The 17,402-nt window shown below is 39.8% G+C and overlaps 1 protein-coding gene across 1 annotated transcript; it reads left to right on the top strand.

The window, feature by feature from the left end:
• The first annotated feature begins 962 nt into the window (after positions 1-962).
• LOC131942150 (uncharacterized) lies at positions 963-13,016 on the top strand. Its single transcript, XM_059301882.1, has 9 exons — positions 963-1,002; positions 1,114-1,205; positions 1,722-2,038; positions 6,092-6,243; positions 6,777-6,843; positions 7,250-7,448; positions 8,298-8,548; positions 10,231-11,610; positions 12,634-13,016. The coding sequence occupies exons 3-9, from the start codon at positions 1,774-1,776 to the stop codon at positions 12,894-12,896; spliced, it is 2,577 nt and encodes an 858-aa protein (XP_059157865.1). The 5' UTR covers positions 963-1,002; positions 1,114-1,205; positions 1,722-1,773; the 3' UTR covers positions 12,897-13,016.
• The last annotated feature ends 4,386 nt before the right edge of the window (positions 13,017-17,402 follow it).

The following is a 17,402-nucleotide window of genomic DNA, read 5'->3' as shown; positions in this document are numbered from 1 at the left end:
AAATTGGAAACTAAATGGTCTACTATACCTTATGTTGACCAAGCTCAGTTAATGTTTTTGAAAGACATCGATGTTTTAAAAAAAAATGAAGTTGCAATTTTTAGGGGCTGGGGGTGTAAGCTGAGTTGTGACGTCATGTAAGGGGAGGGGTTTGGTTTTTGTGACGGTGGGAAGGGGGAGGTAAATATCGTCCAAAAAAACGTTACGGTCATTTACTTACTTAATCCTCATCACTCCCTGTGGAGTATAGGGCAGCAACAAATCTCCGCCATTCCACCCTGTCCTGGGCGAGCCACTTTAGTTCATGCCAGGTCTTGCCAGTAGCCTGTACTTCTTCTTCCATCTCCCTCCTCCATGTTCCCAGTGGTCTTCCTCTATTTCTCTTTCCGGGTGGGTTCCACTTCAGCACCATGTTGGGGAGTCTTTTTTTGCTCATGCGTAGGACATGGCCCAGCCATCTCCATCTCCTCGTTCGAACTTCTGAGACAATGTCGTTTAATCCTGTCCTTCGCCATATTTCCTTGTTCGGGACTTTGTCGTCCCACTTTATCCTGAGGATGCGTTGGAGGGATCTTCTTTCAAAGCCTCTGAGTCGGCTCTCTCCTTTCTTGTTTAGTTTCCATGACTCTGCAGCATAGAGGAGTACAGACCGTACATTTGACTTATAGATCCTTATTTTAGTTCTCTGCTGCAGTGAGGATGATTTCCAGATCTTAGCGAGTCTGTTGAAAGCTTGTGCTGCCATTGCTATTCTGGTGGCAATTTCTTTCTCCATGCTGCCATTTGCTGATATATAGCTGCCGAGGTACTTAAAGTCTTCGACCTCATTTATGGTTCACATACTTCCCCTTCCCATACCCCCCCCCCCCCCCCACCCGATGCCAAACTACATAACTTCATTAAAATACGATTAGATGTTTTAAGATTGCGCAATCAAATCCTAACAACTATCATTTCAAGATTAAGCGATGAGGAAGTTTTAACTTATACTGTTGAACCTGTGTAAGTTAGAGACCAAATTTCATCTTTACTTTATGCGAACATTGTGTAGCTAGGCTATAAGCCACTATGTTTAAAACTGCATCACTTCGGGAATTCCCATCGCTAGCGCAGCAGTTTCGAAAGGATGCGACTTCCGCACCGATTTCTTTCCGTGCTTCCATTTGTTGACAACTCATGCTCAAAATAAGAAGACAAAATGGGAGGTTTGTAGAGACAGGTTTTTGAAAGCTATTTTCTAATCGACCTTATTATTTTCTTTTATCAACAGATACCAGCACCTTCCTGACGCACTATTAAACTACACTAGCCACGATGGATGAATTTATCTGAAAACAATTTATATTTTAAAAATTAAAGAGACCCTACTTGTCTAGATCTAGATTTAGATCTACGTTTATCTAAGGAAAGTAAAGTTCTCACCCTTTCGGACACAACGGTCAATGGACAGATGAAGTAGAGTTTACCAAATTCTGTGAACATGGTAGATCTATATGTGGGGATAATGACTAATAATGTGGTCTGTGCTAGAACTCTATGCACTATTTCATTTGCTTCCCCTTACTTCAACTAGTTTACCATCTAATCTGAAGAGAGGTGGGGGGGGGGGGGGGGGGGGTGGCAGCTCTTGGAAGTTCTACGTACTTGATTTCATTACCTAAATTACATTTTACTCACTATTCAAATTTCGCATGGCATCTCCTAACAAACTCTATTCAAAGAACGAATGGATTCTCTTGACTTCGGCTGAGGGCGTCCGGTCGTTGAACCCACATGGCCTTCCCACAAAATGGATCCTGGGACTGGAACCGTGCACAAGAGGGCGGCACCGTCATGGGCGATCGAGGCAAGGGCGGCCACCGCAGTGGGCGAGGGGTGGAGTACAACATCTGGGAGGAGAACCACCATCTTTACATGGACAACCTGCGGCTCTGGGACTGCCTGACCCTCGTGCGCAGCGAGCCGTCCCTGGGGTGCCAGAACGCTATCAACCTGGTCTTCGGTCTCCAGGAGAACGAGTATCTCATTTCTTTTCCGGGTATGAATTTTAAATGTCAAACATTAATTTTAGTTATTTTTTTAGCGCAATTTCCATTCTGGAGAATTGCGTTTATTAACCCGTCATTTCTGGATGGATGGATGAATGGATGAATGTGTGTCCGCAGCTTTAAGTCGTATCTCCTCCTCAACGAAGCAATATCGATGACTAGTTCCAAAAGCAATTATGTTAAGCAAGTTACGAGGATGAACATAGGCCATAAAAATTCCGGGTTTCTATCATGGATTTCCCGGAAAAGCCAAAAAACCTCAAAAAGAAGCAGTTTTTGGCCCATATCTCGGCAATCAGACCACTTAGCGACTTGAAACATGTACCAATCGATTCCTGCAATAATTTAGAACAATATTGCATAAGAAAGTTTTCAAAAATATCCTTTCGTTCGGTCACAAAATTTTTTTTGAATTAATTAAAATTTGGACCGAATTAGTAGGCATTTTATGCAACCACACCACACGCGTCATCACGTTCAATAGCTGCGCCATCACGTTCAATGGCTGCGACATCACGTTCGGTAGCTGGGCGCGCAATGGTTTTTAGTCATGTTACTCTATTGTAAATAAAACATGTAAAATACTGGAAAAAAATTAATAAAAAACGTTTTAATAACTAACCAATGGTTTTACTAACCCTGCTCTTGATTTACGCTGAGACAGAGCTATTTTTAGATAACATAAGGAAATTGCGCTAAAATTGTCACTAGACTTTTTTTAATTACTTGTTTTAATCTACTTTAAATAAACATATTAATTTTTTTAGAAACCCTAGTTAAAAGAGTTAGGTTGGAAAGAAAAATTATTAGTGGAAGTGGATGTGGAATTAAATTACACATTGAAAAGTTGATTGCATTTATGTCAGACTATCAGTTTTAAATGGTGTTGCCTATTTGTATATGCAATAGCCTACTATACTACTCTCTAAGTAAATCTTATTATTAAAACTTATTTATTATAAGTAGGGCTTAATTTTCCTAACATTGGTCCATCTGGTTAAAAATTCACGGGGTTTGCTATATATAAATGGTGTAAACAAATATATAAAAATATAAAGGGGAGTTAAGTCTTTTTGAAGGGGAGATCAGAATAAATTTCGAGTGGAGAATAAGATCGCGATTTACTGCCAGTAAAAACGAAACTGACCAAAGGCAACCAATGTTTAATAACACGAGAATGAATCAGTCCATTGAGACTTATCTACAGTGTCAATAACGGGTTTTTAGGAGGTTTCCGCCACTTATTTTAATTTTAGTTCAAGCCCAGGAGACTGATTATTAAAATAACATACCGATGAACAATGTGTTTTTTTTTATAAATTTTTTAAAGTGTCAATCAAATAAAATCATAAGGATAGTGCTGTGTGATAATTTGTCCACGAGTTTTATTACAATGAGCGTATCCTCTCTCTGTAAGACACCCACCCACCGAGTTTTATTTCAATGAGCGTATCCTCTCTCTGTAAGACACCCACCAACTGATGACGAGTTTTATTTCAATGAGCGTATCCTCTCTCTGTAAGACACCAACTGAGTTTTATTACAATGAGCGTATCCTCTCTCTGTAAGACACCCACCCACCGAGTTTTATTTCAATGAGCGTAACCTCTCTCTGTAAGACACCCACCAACTGAGTTTTATTTCAATGAGCGTATCCTCTCTCTGTAAGACACCCACCCACCGAGTTTTATTTCAATGAGCGTATCCTCTCTCTGTAAGACACCAACTGAGTTTTATTTCAATGAGCGTATCCTCTCTCTGTAAGACACCCACCAACTGAGTTTTATTTCAATGAGCGTATCCTCTCTCTGTAAGACACCAACTGAGTTTTATTTCAATGAGCGTATCCTCTCTCTGTAAGACACCCACCAACTGAGTTTTATTTCAATGAGCGTATCCTCTCTCTGTAAGACACCAACTGAGTTTTATTTCAATGAGCGTATCTTCTCTCTGTAAGACACACACCAACTGATGAGAGTTTTATTTCAATGAGCGTATCCTCTCTCTGTAAGACACCCACCAACTGAGTTTTATTTCAATGAGCGTATCCTCTCTCTGTAAGACACACACCGAGTTTTATTTCAATGAGCGTATCCTCTCTCTGTAAGACACCCACCAACTGAGTTTTATTTCAATGAGCGTATCCTCTCTCTGTAAGACACCCACCAACTGAGTTTTATTTCAATGAGCGTATCCTCTCTCTGTTAGACACCCACCAACTGAGTTTTATTTCAATGAGCGTATCCTCTCTCTGTAAGACACCCACCGAGTTTTATTTCAATGAGCGTATCCTCTCTCTGTAAGACACACACCAACTGATGAGAGTTTTATTTCAATGAGCGTATCTTCTCTCTGTAAGACACACACCAACTGATGAGAGTTTTATTTCAATGAGCGTATCTTCTCTCTGTAAGACACACACCAACTGATGAGAGTTTTATTTCAATGAGCGTATCCTCTCTCTGTAAGACACCCACCAACTGAGTTTTATTTCAATGAGCGTATCCTCTCTCTGTAAGACACCCACCGAGTTTTATTTCAATGAGCGTATCCTCTCTCTGTAAGACACACACCAACTGATGGTTTTATTTCAATGAGCGTATCCTCTCTCTGTAAGACACCCACTAACTGATGGTTTTATTTCAATGAGCGTATCCTCTCTCTGTAAGACACACACCAACTGAGTTTTATTTCAATGAGCGTATCCTCTCTCTGTAAGACACCCACCGAGTTTTATTTCAATGAGCGTATCCTCTCTCTGTAAGACACCCACCAACTGAGTTTTATTTCAATGAGCGTATCCTCTCTCTGTAAGACACCCACCGAGTTTTATTTCAATGAGCGTATCCTCTCTCTGTAAGACACCCACCAACTGAGTTTTATTTCAATGAGCGTAACCTCTCTCTGTAAGACACCCACTAACTGATGGTTTTATTTCAATGAGCGTATCCTCTCTCTGTAAGACACCCACCAACTGAGTTTTATTTCAATGAGCGTATCCTCTCTCTGTAAGACACCCACCAACTGAGTTTTATTTCAATGAGCGTATCCTCTCTCTGTAAGACACCTACCAACTGAGTTTTATTTCAATGAGCGTATCCTCACTCTGTAAGACACCCACTAACTGATGGTTTTATTTCAATGAGCGTATCCTCTCTCTGTAAGACACCAACTGAGTTTTATTTCAATGAGCGTAACCTCTCTCTGTAAGACACCAACTGAGTTTTATTTCAATGAGCGTATCCTCTCTCTGTAAGACACCCACCGAGTTTTATTACAATGAGCGTATCCTCTCTCTGTAAGACACCAACTGAGTTTTATTACAATGAGCGTATCCTCTCTCTGTAAGACACCCACCTAGTTTTATTACAATGAGCGTATCCTCTCTCTGTAAGACACCCACCTAGTTTTATTACAATGAGCGTATCCTCTCTCTGTAAGACACCAACTGAGTTTTATTACAATGAGCGTATCCTCTCTCTGTAAGACACACACCTAGTTTTATTTCAATGAGCGTATCCTCTCTCTGTAAGACACCAACTGAGTTTTATTACAATGAGCGTATCCTCTCTCTGTAAGACACACACCAACTGAGTTTTATTACAATGAGCGTATCCTCTCTCTGTAAGACACACACCTAGTTTTATTACAATGAGCGTATCCTCTCTCTGTAAGACACCAACTGAGTTTTATTTCAATGAGCGTATCCTCTCTCTGTAAGACACCCACCTAGTTTTATTACAATGAGCGTATCCTCTCTCTGTAAGACACCAACTGAGTTTTATTTCAATGAGCGTATCCTCTCTCTGTAAGACACCCACCTAGTTTTATTACAATGAGCGTATCCTCTCTCTGTAAGACACCAACTGAGTTTTATTTCAATGAGCGTATCCTCTCTCTGTAAGACACCCACCTAGTTTTATTACAATGAGCGTATCCTCTCTCTGTAAGACACCAACTGAGTTTTATTTCAATGAGCGTATCCTCTCTCTGTAAGACACCAACTGAGTTTTATTTCAATGAGCGTATCCTCTCTCTGTAAGACACCCACCAACTGATGAGGACGAGGTTCCCCAATGGTATGCTGTACCACAACAACGCCGAGGAGACGATGCTAGAGAACAGCAAGCTCAGGGACGAGAACGCCAGGCTGCATGCGGCTGTGTGGGTGCTCAGGGACAACCCCACCCTCCAGGTTGGTACCACTTGATAGGTTTAATACCACGTCATAGGTTTCATACCATGTGATAGGTTAAATACCACGTGATAGGTTTATACCACGTCACGTGATAGGTTTATACCACGTCACGTGATAGGTTTCATACCACGTGATAGGTTTCATACCACGTGATAGGTTTCATATCACATGATATGTTTCATACCGCGTGATAGGTTTCATACCACGTGATATGGTTTCATACCACGTGAAAAGTTTCATACCACCAGAACCTCTCACGCTAATACCAGCATAAATCCTAAGATTTGTAAAACAAATGATGTACGCAGTTCTGTACCGTCAGGTAAAACTTTAGGTCTGTAGCACGAAAAACATTATTACGTATATACCGCCTAAATATCCCAAATTCATTTGTTTGTATAACATTGTCTATGTATGCATATATATATATATATATATATATATATATATATATATATATATATATATATATATACATATATATAATGAATTTTTGTATGTTTTATAACTCCTCCTTTCATCACTGTCAGGCCGATGCTACGGTTGCTGCTATATTCCGGTTGGATGAGGCACAGTTCCAGAGCAAGTTTCATGTCGGTAATGTGTCAATTTAAGGCCAACGACATAAATTTTATCTTTTGGGGAAGTGTCGCGAGGGCCGACCGACCGCGTCACCCCACCCCCTTTTAAACCCCCCCCCCCCAGTGTTTCTTACAGCCTTTTTTCTTAGATGGGGGGGGGGGGGGACAGAGACGTCTGGAAAGCTCTTGTCAGCGGCCTATGTCCCAGTAGGGACGACAGGCAAACGTAACGGGGGGTGGGGGGGGGGCTGAAATTTTCGGGGGGGGGGGGGAACTAAAATTTCCGGGGGGACGGACACTGTTAACAGTTCACATTTTCTCTATAAATTCCATTTCGTTCGGGTGGGGGGCGGTAGACTCTTCGTGGGGCGGGGTTTCTGATCCCACCCCACCCTAGTAACGCCTCTAGTTTTCTCCCCCAGAATACGACAACCTGGGCACGGAGTCCCTGAGGTCCCAGGATAAGGCCGCCTACAACACGACCTCCAACAAAGTCGTCCTGGCCTCACTAGACTTGGGGGCTGACCACAACATGGCCATACAGCTGACCAACCAGCCCATCCAAGTGGGACACGCCTCTGCCCGTAGGTGTCGCTCCGCCTCCAACCGGCGCCATCATGGGTACGTTAAAAACTGGGATCTGATCATCAGCGTTGTTGTTTGCTTAAAACTTGAGTTATGTATAGAAAATGTCGATTACTTGTCATATCTTTTAATGCGGATTCATGTCATTTTACATTGCACTTAATATTTAACAACGTATTTATTGCTAGTTAGAAGTCATATAAATTGAACTTACTAAATGCTTTGATATATTTTAATACATTATTACATTATTATTATTTAATACATTATATCAAAGTTCACCATACCAACCTTCTGTTAACCCCCATCCACCACCGCCAGACCCAGTGTTTCTTTCAGGCATCTCTTCGGACGAAGTAGAAAAAATATATAAAAGAAAATATATACTTTCACCCGTGTCTGTGCACCCCCCTCCAGAAATTAAAGTTCGTTCATCCTCCTTGAAAGTTTCAAGGAGCCCACCCCTCCCTCCTCTTGTTTTAATGACGTCTCGCTCTCGGCCGCCTACCCACCCCCTCACCCTCTCACTTTGTACACTCAACCCGCCTTTGATTAATAGACATATGTAATCAAGTTTTATTTCATTAACTCATGAACCAAAGTACCAAACAACCCTCCCTCTCTCACACAACCTGCCTTTAATTAATTAACATAAGCAATCAAATCTCTGTTACCCATAAACCAAGTTACCTAGCCCCCCCCCCCTCTCCCAACATCTCAAACCTGCCTTTAGTTAACATAAATATTATGTAATCAAGTATTATCTCTTTATCCCACGAACCAAGGTATCGAGTCCACCCCCCCCCCTCCCAACCTCTCACTCAGCCTGTCTTTAATTAATTAACATATGTAATCAAGTTGTATCTCTTCATCCCACGAACCAAGGTATCGAGCCCCCCTCTCCGTCATTGCATCACGTAAGAGAAGCGGAAGTGCCTTAAGCCAGAGGAACTTCACAGCCAACTGGAGACCCAGCCCGTCTATGGAGGGCGAGAGATTTCTTGGAATACCCAGCGAAGACATGCACGTCAATTTGTACGCCAAGCGCCCCCCTCGGGCTAAAAAGGGGAAACCCCACAACCGGGTTCGGAAATTCGTATCTGATGATGTAATTTCCAACACCGAAGGCCGCCTTAGTAAGTTGAATGATTTTTAGAATTAAACTTTTTTTTTCCAAGATTATTTCCTGTTTGTTGTATCAGTCAGCCAGGTAAAATGGAGTATGGACAGCTGGACGAATGAAGATAGAGTGTGCATAAAGTTGGAGCGATATGAGTACTACACAATTATTTTTCGTATAAATAAGCTATCACACAAATATATTATATAAAAAATAGTAATGTTGACCCTACCAACTACCCCATATATTCACACACACCCTCCCCCCCCCCCCCCCCACCCCACCCATCTCAACCAAATTATTGTGGCACAGCATCCAATCCGATGTCTTTTTCACACCCTTTTTAATTGTAACAAACACATGATCAAATGTCCTTAACGAGGTTGGACAGTGGCATCACTTAATAGATCTGTGTGGGGGGGGGGGGGGGGGGGGGATGGGAGAGAGAGAGAGAGAGAGAGAAGAGCACGGTTAAATATCGGGGCTTTTCCACATAAGCCCAGTCACTGATGCAAAAAGGTGCGCGCGCGAAATGTTGAATCCCGCCACTTTTTGACATCTATAGTTCAATACAAGCAAGCAAACTTGAGATTAAGTGTTATAGATAACTTAATACAGACTTTTTCATGCACAATTATAACGACATTTACAAAGTTAGACCTGTTCAATAAAAAAACAAAATACATGTTTTATATATTTTTCTATACTCTTTTTTTTTTTTTGGTGAGGATTGTCTGGAAACAGATCCTAGATTCTACATTAGGAGAAAATCCAAATAGAAATAAACGGCTATACTATTTATCTAAGTAATAGTGACTCTCACTTATTTAAATGTAAACGTAGTAGTTTTATTTATTGTTTTATTTAACTAAAAATAAAAATGTAGGCCTACATTTGCAAGAATTGTTCTACACTCAAATTCTATTTTTGTTTTATTCTGGGAAACGAACTCAAAGCTGTTTCCCTTGATGTAGGGCAAAATGTGTTTCAGGCCTATAATGCAACAAGTGTACACATTCTATTTGTAACTAACTGTCTCATTCTGTCTTAAATATGTCAACTTTGATCTTCTCTCCAAACTAACACTTGGCAGACATTATAAGGAGTGTGTTCTTCCAAATTATTTGTATATCTGTTGTGGGGAGGGGGGGGGGAGTGAATTTCTATTTTTAAAAGTTACCTAAATTTAGGATTATCTATGTAACATTAATTAAATCCTATATGGGAGGGTTGGGCAGTACAGAATTCAAAACATCAGCAGGCTACATTGTGTAGCAAAGTGATTCACTACCGTCAAGGAAAATTCTAGTCGAGGCAGGAGCAGGGGGGGGGGTGGTGGTGGGGCAGATGAACGACGAGTATTTTTAACTGAGTATTTTTAAATAATTTTTTAATTACAATCAGTTTACGAAAAAGGCGTCGCTTTAACCTTAGCAACCCTACTGCTTCTGTCTCTGATTCTGGGATAAAAAGCGTTTGAATTTTTATGTTACGTTATCAATCATGTATTAATAATGTACTGTTTTACTTAATACCAGACATTCGTGTGTGAAGACACATAATCAGCTTGTTGCATAGTTACTATTATTAGTTAAACAGTCTATTTCTTAAATTAACTTAATAAAGCTTAGTCATTTAGTTTTTTTTTTAAATATAGCGATTCACTTGCAAAACAAATATATATCTACTTCTTTGAAGCCTCGATTAGCTCAACAGAAATACTGAGTTGTAAATCAGACAGCCTTGGCCAGGAGCATGGGGCATGGACGTTGGTTAGAAGCATCTCTTACCTTCAAGGTCAAGACAGGAACAACTGCCACATCGCTGATGAACTGGATGAACTAGATCAAGACAGGAACAACTGTCACATCGCTGGTGAACTAGGTCAAGACAGGAACAACAGCCACATCGCTGATGAACTGGATGAACTAGATCAAGACAGGAACAACTGTCACATCGCTGGTGAACTAGGTCAAGACAGGAACAACAGCCACATCGCTGATGAACTGGATGAACTAATCGACTGCTTTTTAAACTGCCGGCAAAATTTCAACGAAAACGATCCCGAGAATATGGACATGTTCTGGGAAGAATACGCTAGAGGCAACGTAAACAGAAACATGAAGAACGATTCACAAACTTCTTTAAACTCGCCTGGCATTTCCGGAACTGCAGACGCCGTAAATCGGATGAGCATTACGTCAGCTGAACCTGTACAATTACCCAAACTCGCTAGCGTGGTCTCCCTTCACGGCAGTGACGTCAAACCTCTGGGAACCGACATTGCAGTCGCGGTTGAAAGTCTTGAGCAAAGAGCGCACGCCAGCCGCCCTTTATCCGCAAAGAAACGCGATTTTAAAACTGCGAGGATGGTGAATTTAAACAAAATGGCGGAGATACTTAAAGCAGAAAAATACGAGTTGGGAAACCGAAACAAATCTCAAATTCGAAGCCGGAATAATTCGGGAAAACTGTCTCACAATACGAATAATAAGTTGACACCCAGTCCGAGTTTGGAGTTTATCTTAAGCGACAGTAACGTCTCAAAACCCCGGCAGGGATACAGAAGAGTCAGCTCATTCGGTGTGAAAATAAGCGACATGTCTAAGAAAAACAAGATACATTTCAAAGGGCACCACCCCTCGGAAGTCATTGAAATAAAGAAGGATAAGGACTTCATTTCGCCGGAACCGGAAATCTACTTCGCAGACGCGCCGGCGCCAGAACCCAAAACCGGACCTCGGCAGTACCCCGTGGCGACGTACTACACCGTCAAGCACTTCCTGGACCGACACCGGTGGCTTACCCACGCCGACCTTTATACTAAGTCTTCCTTGACCTTCTTCACGAGGGAGATCACTCCGTCCACCGTGGCCATATCGAACGCCGACTACCTCGTCAGGCCCCAGACCGTCGCCTCGAAGAATTACACTCTGGACACCCCGCAGCCCGCGCCGGCTGAAGCTGTCGAGACCAGTTGCCGAGAAAGGGAGAAATCACCGAGACGATCCTTCGCCAGTCCATCATCCAAAAGGCCGAGCCAGCCGGTGCATATCTCTCGCCAGCTTTTGCCACCTGGTAGGTACTCAATGCAGGTACAGTAGAGTTACAGTGTTATCGTACGATAATCTGTCTTTATTTTCTTGTTTGGGAGTTTTCTTTTTAAAAGATGTTGATCTTTTGTTGTTTAACTGTGTAAATGGTATCCCCGTTTAAACCTTGTCTTCTTCTTCTTCTTCGTTCTTAATTTTTAGTGTTGGTAGGGATCGAGCCTTATCTGCCAGAGGGTTTGAACTCGAGACTTTTTTCGAATTTATCAACCATGAGCTTTGCCGACTCGACCACGCCTCCAACACAATTAAGGATTACCTGTCAACTGGTTATGCGCCATTGAGACCATTGACTCCGATTTCAGCCTGCTTTTCTTTTTGGATTTGCTTCCATAGCCTTTGTCCAACCAAGAACAAACTGCATGGCAGCAGTTGTTTGATGTTGGAGCTGTCTCTCTTAGAAGAGTGGCTGTCCCCAGCTAACGAGCCTCATCTGCCCGAGGGTTCGAACTCGAGACTTTTCGGTTTAGCAACCATGGTTTTTAAAAGATGCTGATCTTTTCTTGTTTAACTGAGTAAATGGTATCCCCGTTAAAACCTTGTAACTGTGTATTGTTTTCCTTTGTAATTATTGCCCATGTGTGTATAGTGTCTCCAAGTAATTAGTGTCTCTCTGTAAATGGTATTGTAAATAGTGTCCCATGTAAATGGTTATCCCTGTAAATAGTGTCTCGCTGTAAATAGTGTCCCTCTGTAAATTGTGTATCCCTGTAAATAGTGTATCCCTGTAAATAGTGTATCCCTGTAAATAGTGTCCCTCTGTATATCATGCTACTGTGTAAATAGTGTCCTGGTGTGAAACGTGTCACTGTATAAAATATCCCTGTGTAAAATATCCCTGTGTAAAATATCCCTGTGTAAAATATCCCAGTGTAAAATATCCCTGTGTAAAATATCCCAGTGTAAAATATCCCTGGGTAAATTATCCCCGTGTTTACAACAACAAAAATCCCTTCCTGTACGAAATTTTAAACTGCCATTTTCTGCCCAGCACGTCTGAAAGACTTCCCCGCACTCAAAGCTCGCTGCCTAGCCAATGACAGACTCCGCCTTCTGAAAGACATGGGCAGCTATAAATACACCAAACCGCTAGCCGACATGCTCAAACGTAACGTCTGCCCGGAGCCAAAAATAGAGATTGCGCCCTCCCCCATCTCAAGGTCTTCCATCAACCTGAGCAAGGCCTACTCCGAGCGGAGCATCATGAGCAATATTTCCAAGAAGACGGTCTCGGTGAGCCTGTCTCAGAAATAGATGACCCCAGCCTCGGCACGCTTAGAAACAATGTGTGTCGTTCCATCACTAGAGGCTATGGCTGTAGCAGGAGTAGTCAGCACTATAGCTGTGAAGGTTTCGTTTATTTGCCTCCAAACTAGTTTGTAATTTAAAAAAATAAATAAACAGCTATTTCTTTTTTAAAGTCAGTTCTGTTGGGTTTTTTAAACGTTGTCCTATGTGCTTGTACAGCAATTTTTTTTCGCGAATTTCCAACCATAAATCCTTCATTTTACAGACCCCCCCCCCCACACACACACACCTTCCACACACACTAGAAAAAATGTTTAAAATTAGTGGGTACAGTAAAAATGTGTAGACCGAGATGATGGGTCGTCCATAGATACACATCAGGTCACTTTTGCAGTCTTTGAAACCCCTCCCACCCCCCTCTACTACCCCCATAACATCACATCCAACCACCGCTCTTTAAAAAAAAAGTGACATCCCAACATTCAGTAGCACCCTTAAAATTAAACTTTAAGGTGTTTTTTTTTTCTTGTTCGTCAACAAAGTACAAAGTAAGTGCTACATCAAAGAACGTGTATCTCGTCACAGAGGTTTCATCCCCTCACCTAACAAGGTGTATGAAGTCACTTATGTGCTTACCCCCCCCCCCCCCCCCCACACACACACACGCGCGTACACAAACAGGCAGATTATTGGACGAAAAGAAGGGTAAACAAGTTAATAAAAAGTCTAGTGACAATTTAAGCGCAATTTCCTTAATTAATTTTTTGTGACCGAACGAAAGGATATTTTTGAAAACTTTCTTCGGCAATATTGTTCTAAATTATGGCAGGATTCGATTGGTAAATGTTTCAAGTCGCTAAGTGGTCTGGTTGCTGAGATATGGGCCAACAACTGCATTTTTTCGAGGTTTTTTGGCTTTTCCGGGAAATCCAGGAAGGAATTCCGGGAATCTTTTTGGCCCACAATCATCCTCGGAACTTGCTTGACATATTTGCTTTGGAACTAGTCCTCGATATCGCTTCGTTGAGGAGGAGATACGACTTAAAGCTGCGGACACACATCGGACACACATCCATCCAGAAATGACGAGTTAATAATCGCAATTGTCCGTATGGAAATTGCGCTAAAAAGTAGAATTAAAGGGAGGCTGTGGGGAGAATAAAAAAAATTAAAAAAGGAGAAAGTAACTTGATACAGCTCTTCTGTGAAGTTTTGCTTGTCGTGTGTGACAAAAAGTCTGTTCTTGAGTGCTAACGACGGAGAGCTGGGTCTAAATGACTAAATCTGGGGTCGGCAACCTGCGACTCGTGAGCCGCATGCGGCTCTTTTGATGTCAAGATGCGGCTCTCGAGTTCCATGTGCAAATATTAATAACGAGCCGGCCCGTTGCGTATCATACGCCGCTATTTTGTTGTTTTTCTACTTTTCAGTAATTCATAATTTGTGAATTCGACAGTACCACTGCTGTCACTGAAAATATATGCTTTAAAACAGCTGTCAGTAAGTCTCCCTATTTCAATGGACTTTCTATTGAAGTGCCATCCCAAATTGAAAACAAAAAAATTCAGCGTCATATAATTTGCTTGAAAAAAAAAAAGATTGTTTCGAAAAAAAAATTACTTGTTTTTGTTGAAGACACGGAAAAATCTTTTTAAAAATATCGTGATGAAACCGTTAACATGAATCACTCCAGCATTACTATCAGCACAAAGAAGGATGTCTCCGCTGAGAGATTTGAGCGATTGAAAACAGATGGCGTTCATAGTAGATCCTCTCAACACAAAAACAAATGAGATCAACTTTGAGCCATTTGGAATTGATGTTGGTTCGCTTCAAATGCAATTGCTGGATTTGAAAACCAAACATTTGTGGAGTAGTAAATTCACAGAACACAAGAGCAAGTTGCAAGAGTTGGAGGTTAAGAAAAGCATGCACGTTACACTTTATAAGTACACAGCTCTAAAAGAAATGCCGTGAGTTGAGTCACGAATATTTGACGCATGGAACAGTTTTCCAGAATGCTACAGTAAGGTGAAGAAGTTGACATCTGGAGTGCGGACGATCTTTAGGTCAAGATATTCGTGCTAGCAAGAGTTCTCTTACATCATTATTAACAAAAACTTAAGTAAGAAGCCAACTAACTAATAAAAATCTAGAGGCGTGCTTGAAATTGAAAACAACAAGTTACGAGCCAGATTTAAACAAACTTTCAAAAGGCATATAAGGCCAAAGCTTCGATTGATGTAACCAATGTAAATATATAATTTTATACATACAAACAAACATACATACATACATACATATATATATATATATATATATATATATATATATATATATATATATATATATATATATATATATATATATATATATATATATATATATATATAATATAATCCTCATCAAATAACAAGAATTGAAATGAAGAATGTTAGTGGCTCTTTAAAAACTGGTACATTTTGTAAATTGTTACTTTTGACTCTTCCATCTCATTAGGTTGCCGACCTCTGGTCTAAATACATTACCGTTATTTAAAATTGGCTGGCCGGAGAGCAAATTAACGAAATAATTTAATAAAAAACGTTTTAATAGCAAGCTGTTATGCAATAATGCACTTAAAAAGGAGAACATACATTATACACTACTATTTAAATAAAAGCGTGGGTCACTTTAGTTCTTTAGTATCTATTGGATACCTTTAGTAATATTTAGGAAGAGAACCACGCTTTTTTTATAGTTATTTAAATAATAGTCTATTATTTATTTTCTACTTTTTAGTGCATTATTACATAAAAGCTTGTTATTAAAACGTTTTTTATTAAAAAAATTTCTTAGTACTTTACATGTTTTATTTACAATAGAACTACATGACTAAAAACCATTGCGCACCTGTTGAACGTGATGATAGGACTGCCTACTAATTTGGTCTTAATTTTAATTAATTCATAAAAAATTAATCAGGCAACCAATTAAGTCAAATTGAATGTCATGATGCATTGTCTTCATGTCTTGACCAACGTACCAATTACGAACTGTAGAAGTGCCTGCAATTTCGCTCGGGCGTTTCGATCTAGACCAGGGGTCGGCAACCTTTCGAGGGGGAAGATCCAAAAGTTACAATTTACAAAATTTCCCAGTTTTTAAAGAGCCACCAACAATTATTTTTCAACATTTTGTATTTAATTAGGATTAGTTAAATAAATTTGATTTGTTGTTTAAAATAAATAGCGTTAAATATAAAATAATTTTAATTCATTGAAAAACATACACATTTTTCACCAGAAAAATAAAATTATTAATCAAATAACATACTATCCCAATCCACTTTAGAAGCTCTTATTTTTTTTACGGATAACACCGGCTCAGGAGGTGTCTCCCATTAGCCAGGCAGGCCTCAACACGGCAAGCCCGACTAACTGGCTTGGATGTCGGTTTGATTACTGTGTGTCGGTCGCTTCTGTTCTTAGGTTCTCGCAGGCTTATATTCCTCCCTACCTGAACGCAGGGTAAACTTGTACCCCACCGCCCAGTGCGAAAGAAATTATATAACCATTAAAGTAATGTGTGCAAAGAGCTGGAGAGCAGCATGTTGACATCAAAAGTGCCGCATGCGGCTCGCGAGCCGCGGGTTGCCGACCCCTGATCCAGACAGACTGATGACAGAGTTATTGAGTTAAATAAAAGTTTGTTGAAAGATTGATGAACTCAAGAGTGATTTAATAAAAATAATTATGTTGATTTAAAACTTTACAGTTAATTAAAAGCAATGTTTTTATATTTAAACTAGTGCTAATCTAATAATACCTAAGGTGTATATAACATAGCAAAGGATTTACTGAAAGTTTCTTAAACTCATAGTTATTAAAATAGATAAAATTGATTACCATTTCTTTTAAGGACTGCTGAATTTTTAAGTTTTAAGAATTTAGTGAACATTGTTATGGGTTGTCTTCCCTGGTTTAATATGGGAAGTAACTAATATAAATTAAAATTCACTTTAGAACTAAATAGATTTTCTGAAAATACTAAATAATTTAGATATGGATAAAAAATGATATGCAGAAAATTTTTTTTTATTTCCATTTGCATAGTTTATACATTTTATGTGGCACAATATTACATAAAATATAAAAATAATTAAATATACAAATTTATGTTAATAGAGTATTAAAAAAACCAGCAAGTAAATATGTGGCAAGTAAAAATGCAGTGAATTTGATTACAGACTAAATCAGGTTTTATTTTGATCAAAACTATTAGCTATATAATCATTCCAAACATAAGATACGTGTGTATATATACAAGAAAAATATATTTATAATTAAAATGCCATTAGTTCAGAGGTTACTATAGATTTACTGCAAAAAATCTTTAATTACTGTTTGCACTCATGTAAGTATAGGTGAGTATTGAGAGTAATAATAATTAGTATTTGATTACTTGACAATTATCATAATTATATAATTAAAGCAGAATGTTCCCTAAAAAGCAATGGAAGCCCTAGTTAAA

The sequence above is a fragment of the Physella acuta genome, unplaced genomic scaffold (genome assembly GCF_028476545.2).
Source record: "Physella acuta isolate Inbredline_101_S28 unplaced genomic scaffold, ASM2847654v3 ptg000390l, whole genome shotgun sequence".
Lineage (NCBI taxonomy): Eukaryota > Metazoa > Mollusca > Gastropoda > Physidae > Physella > Physella acuta.
Note: the sequence above shows the minus strand (reverse complement) of the source record. Positions and strands in the feature narration are given on the sequence as shown.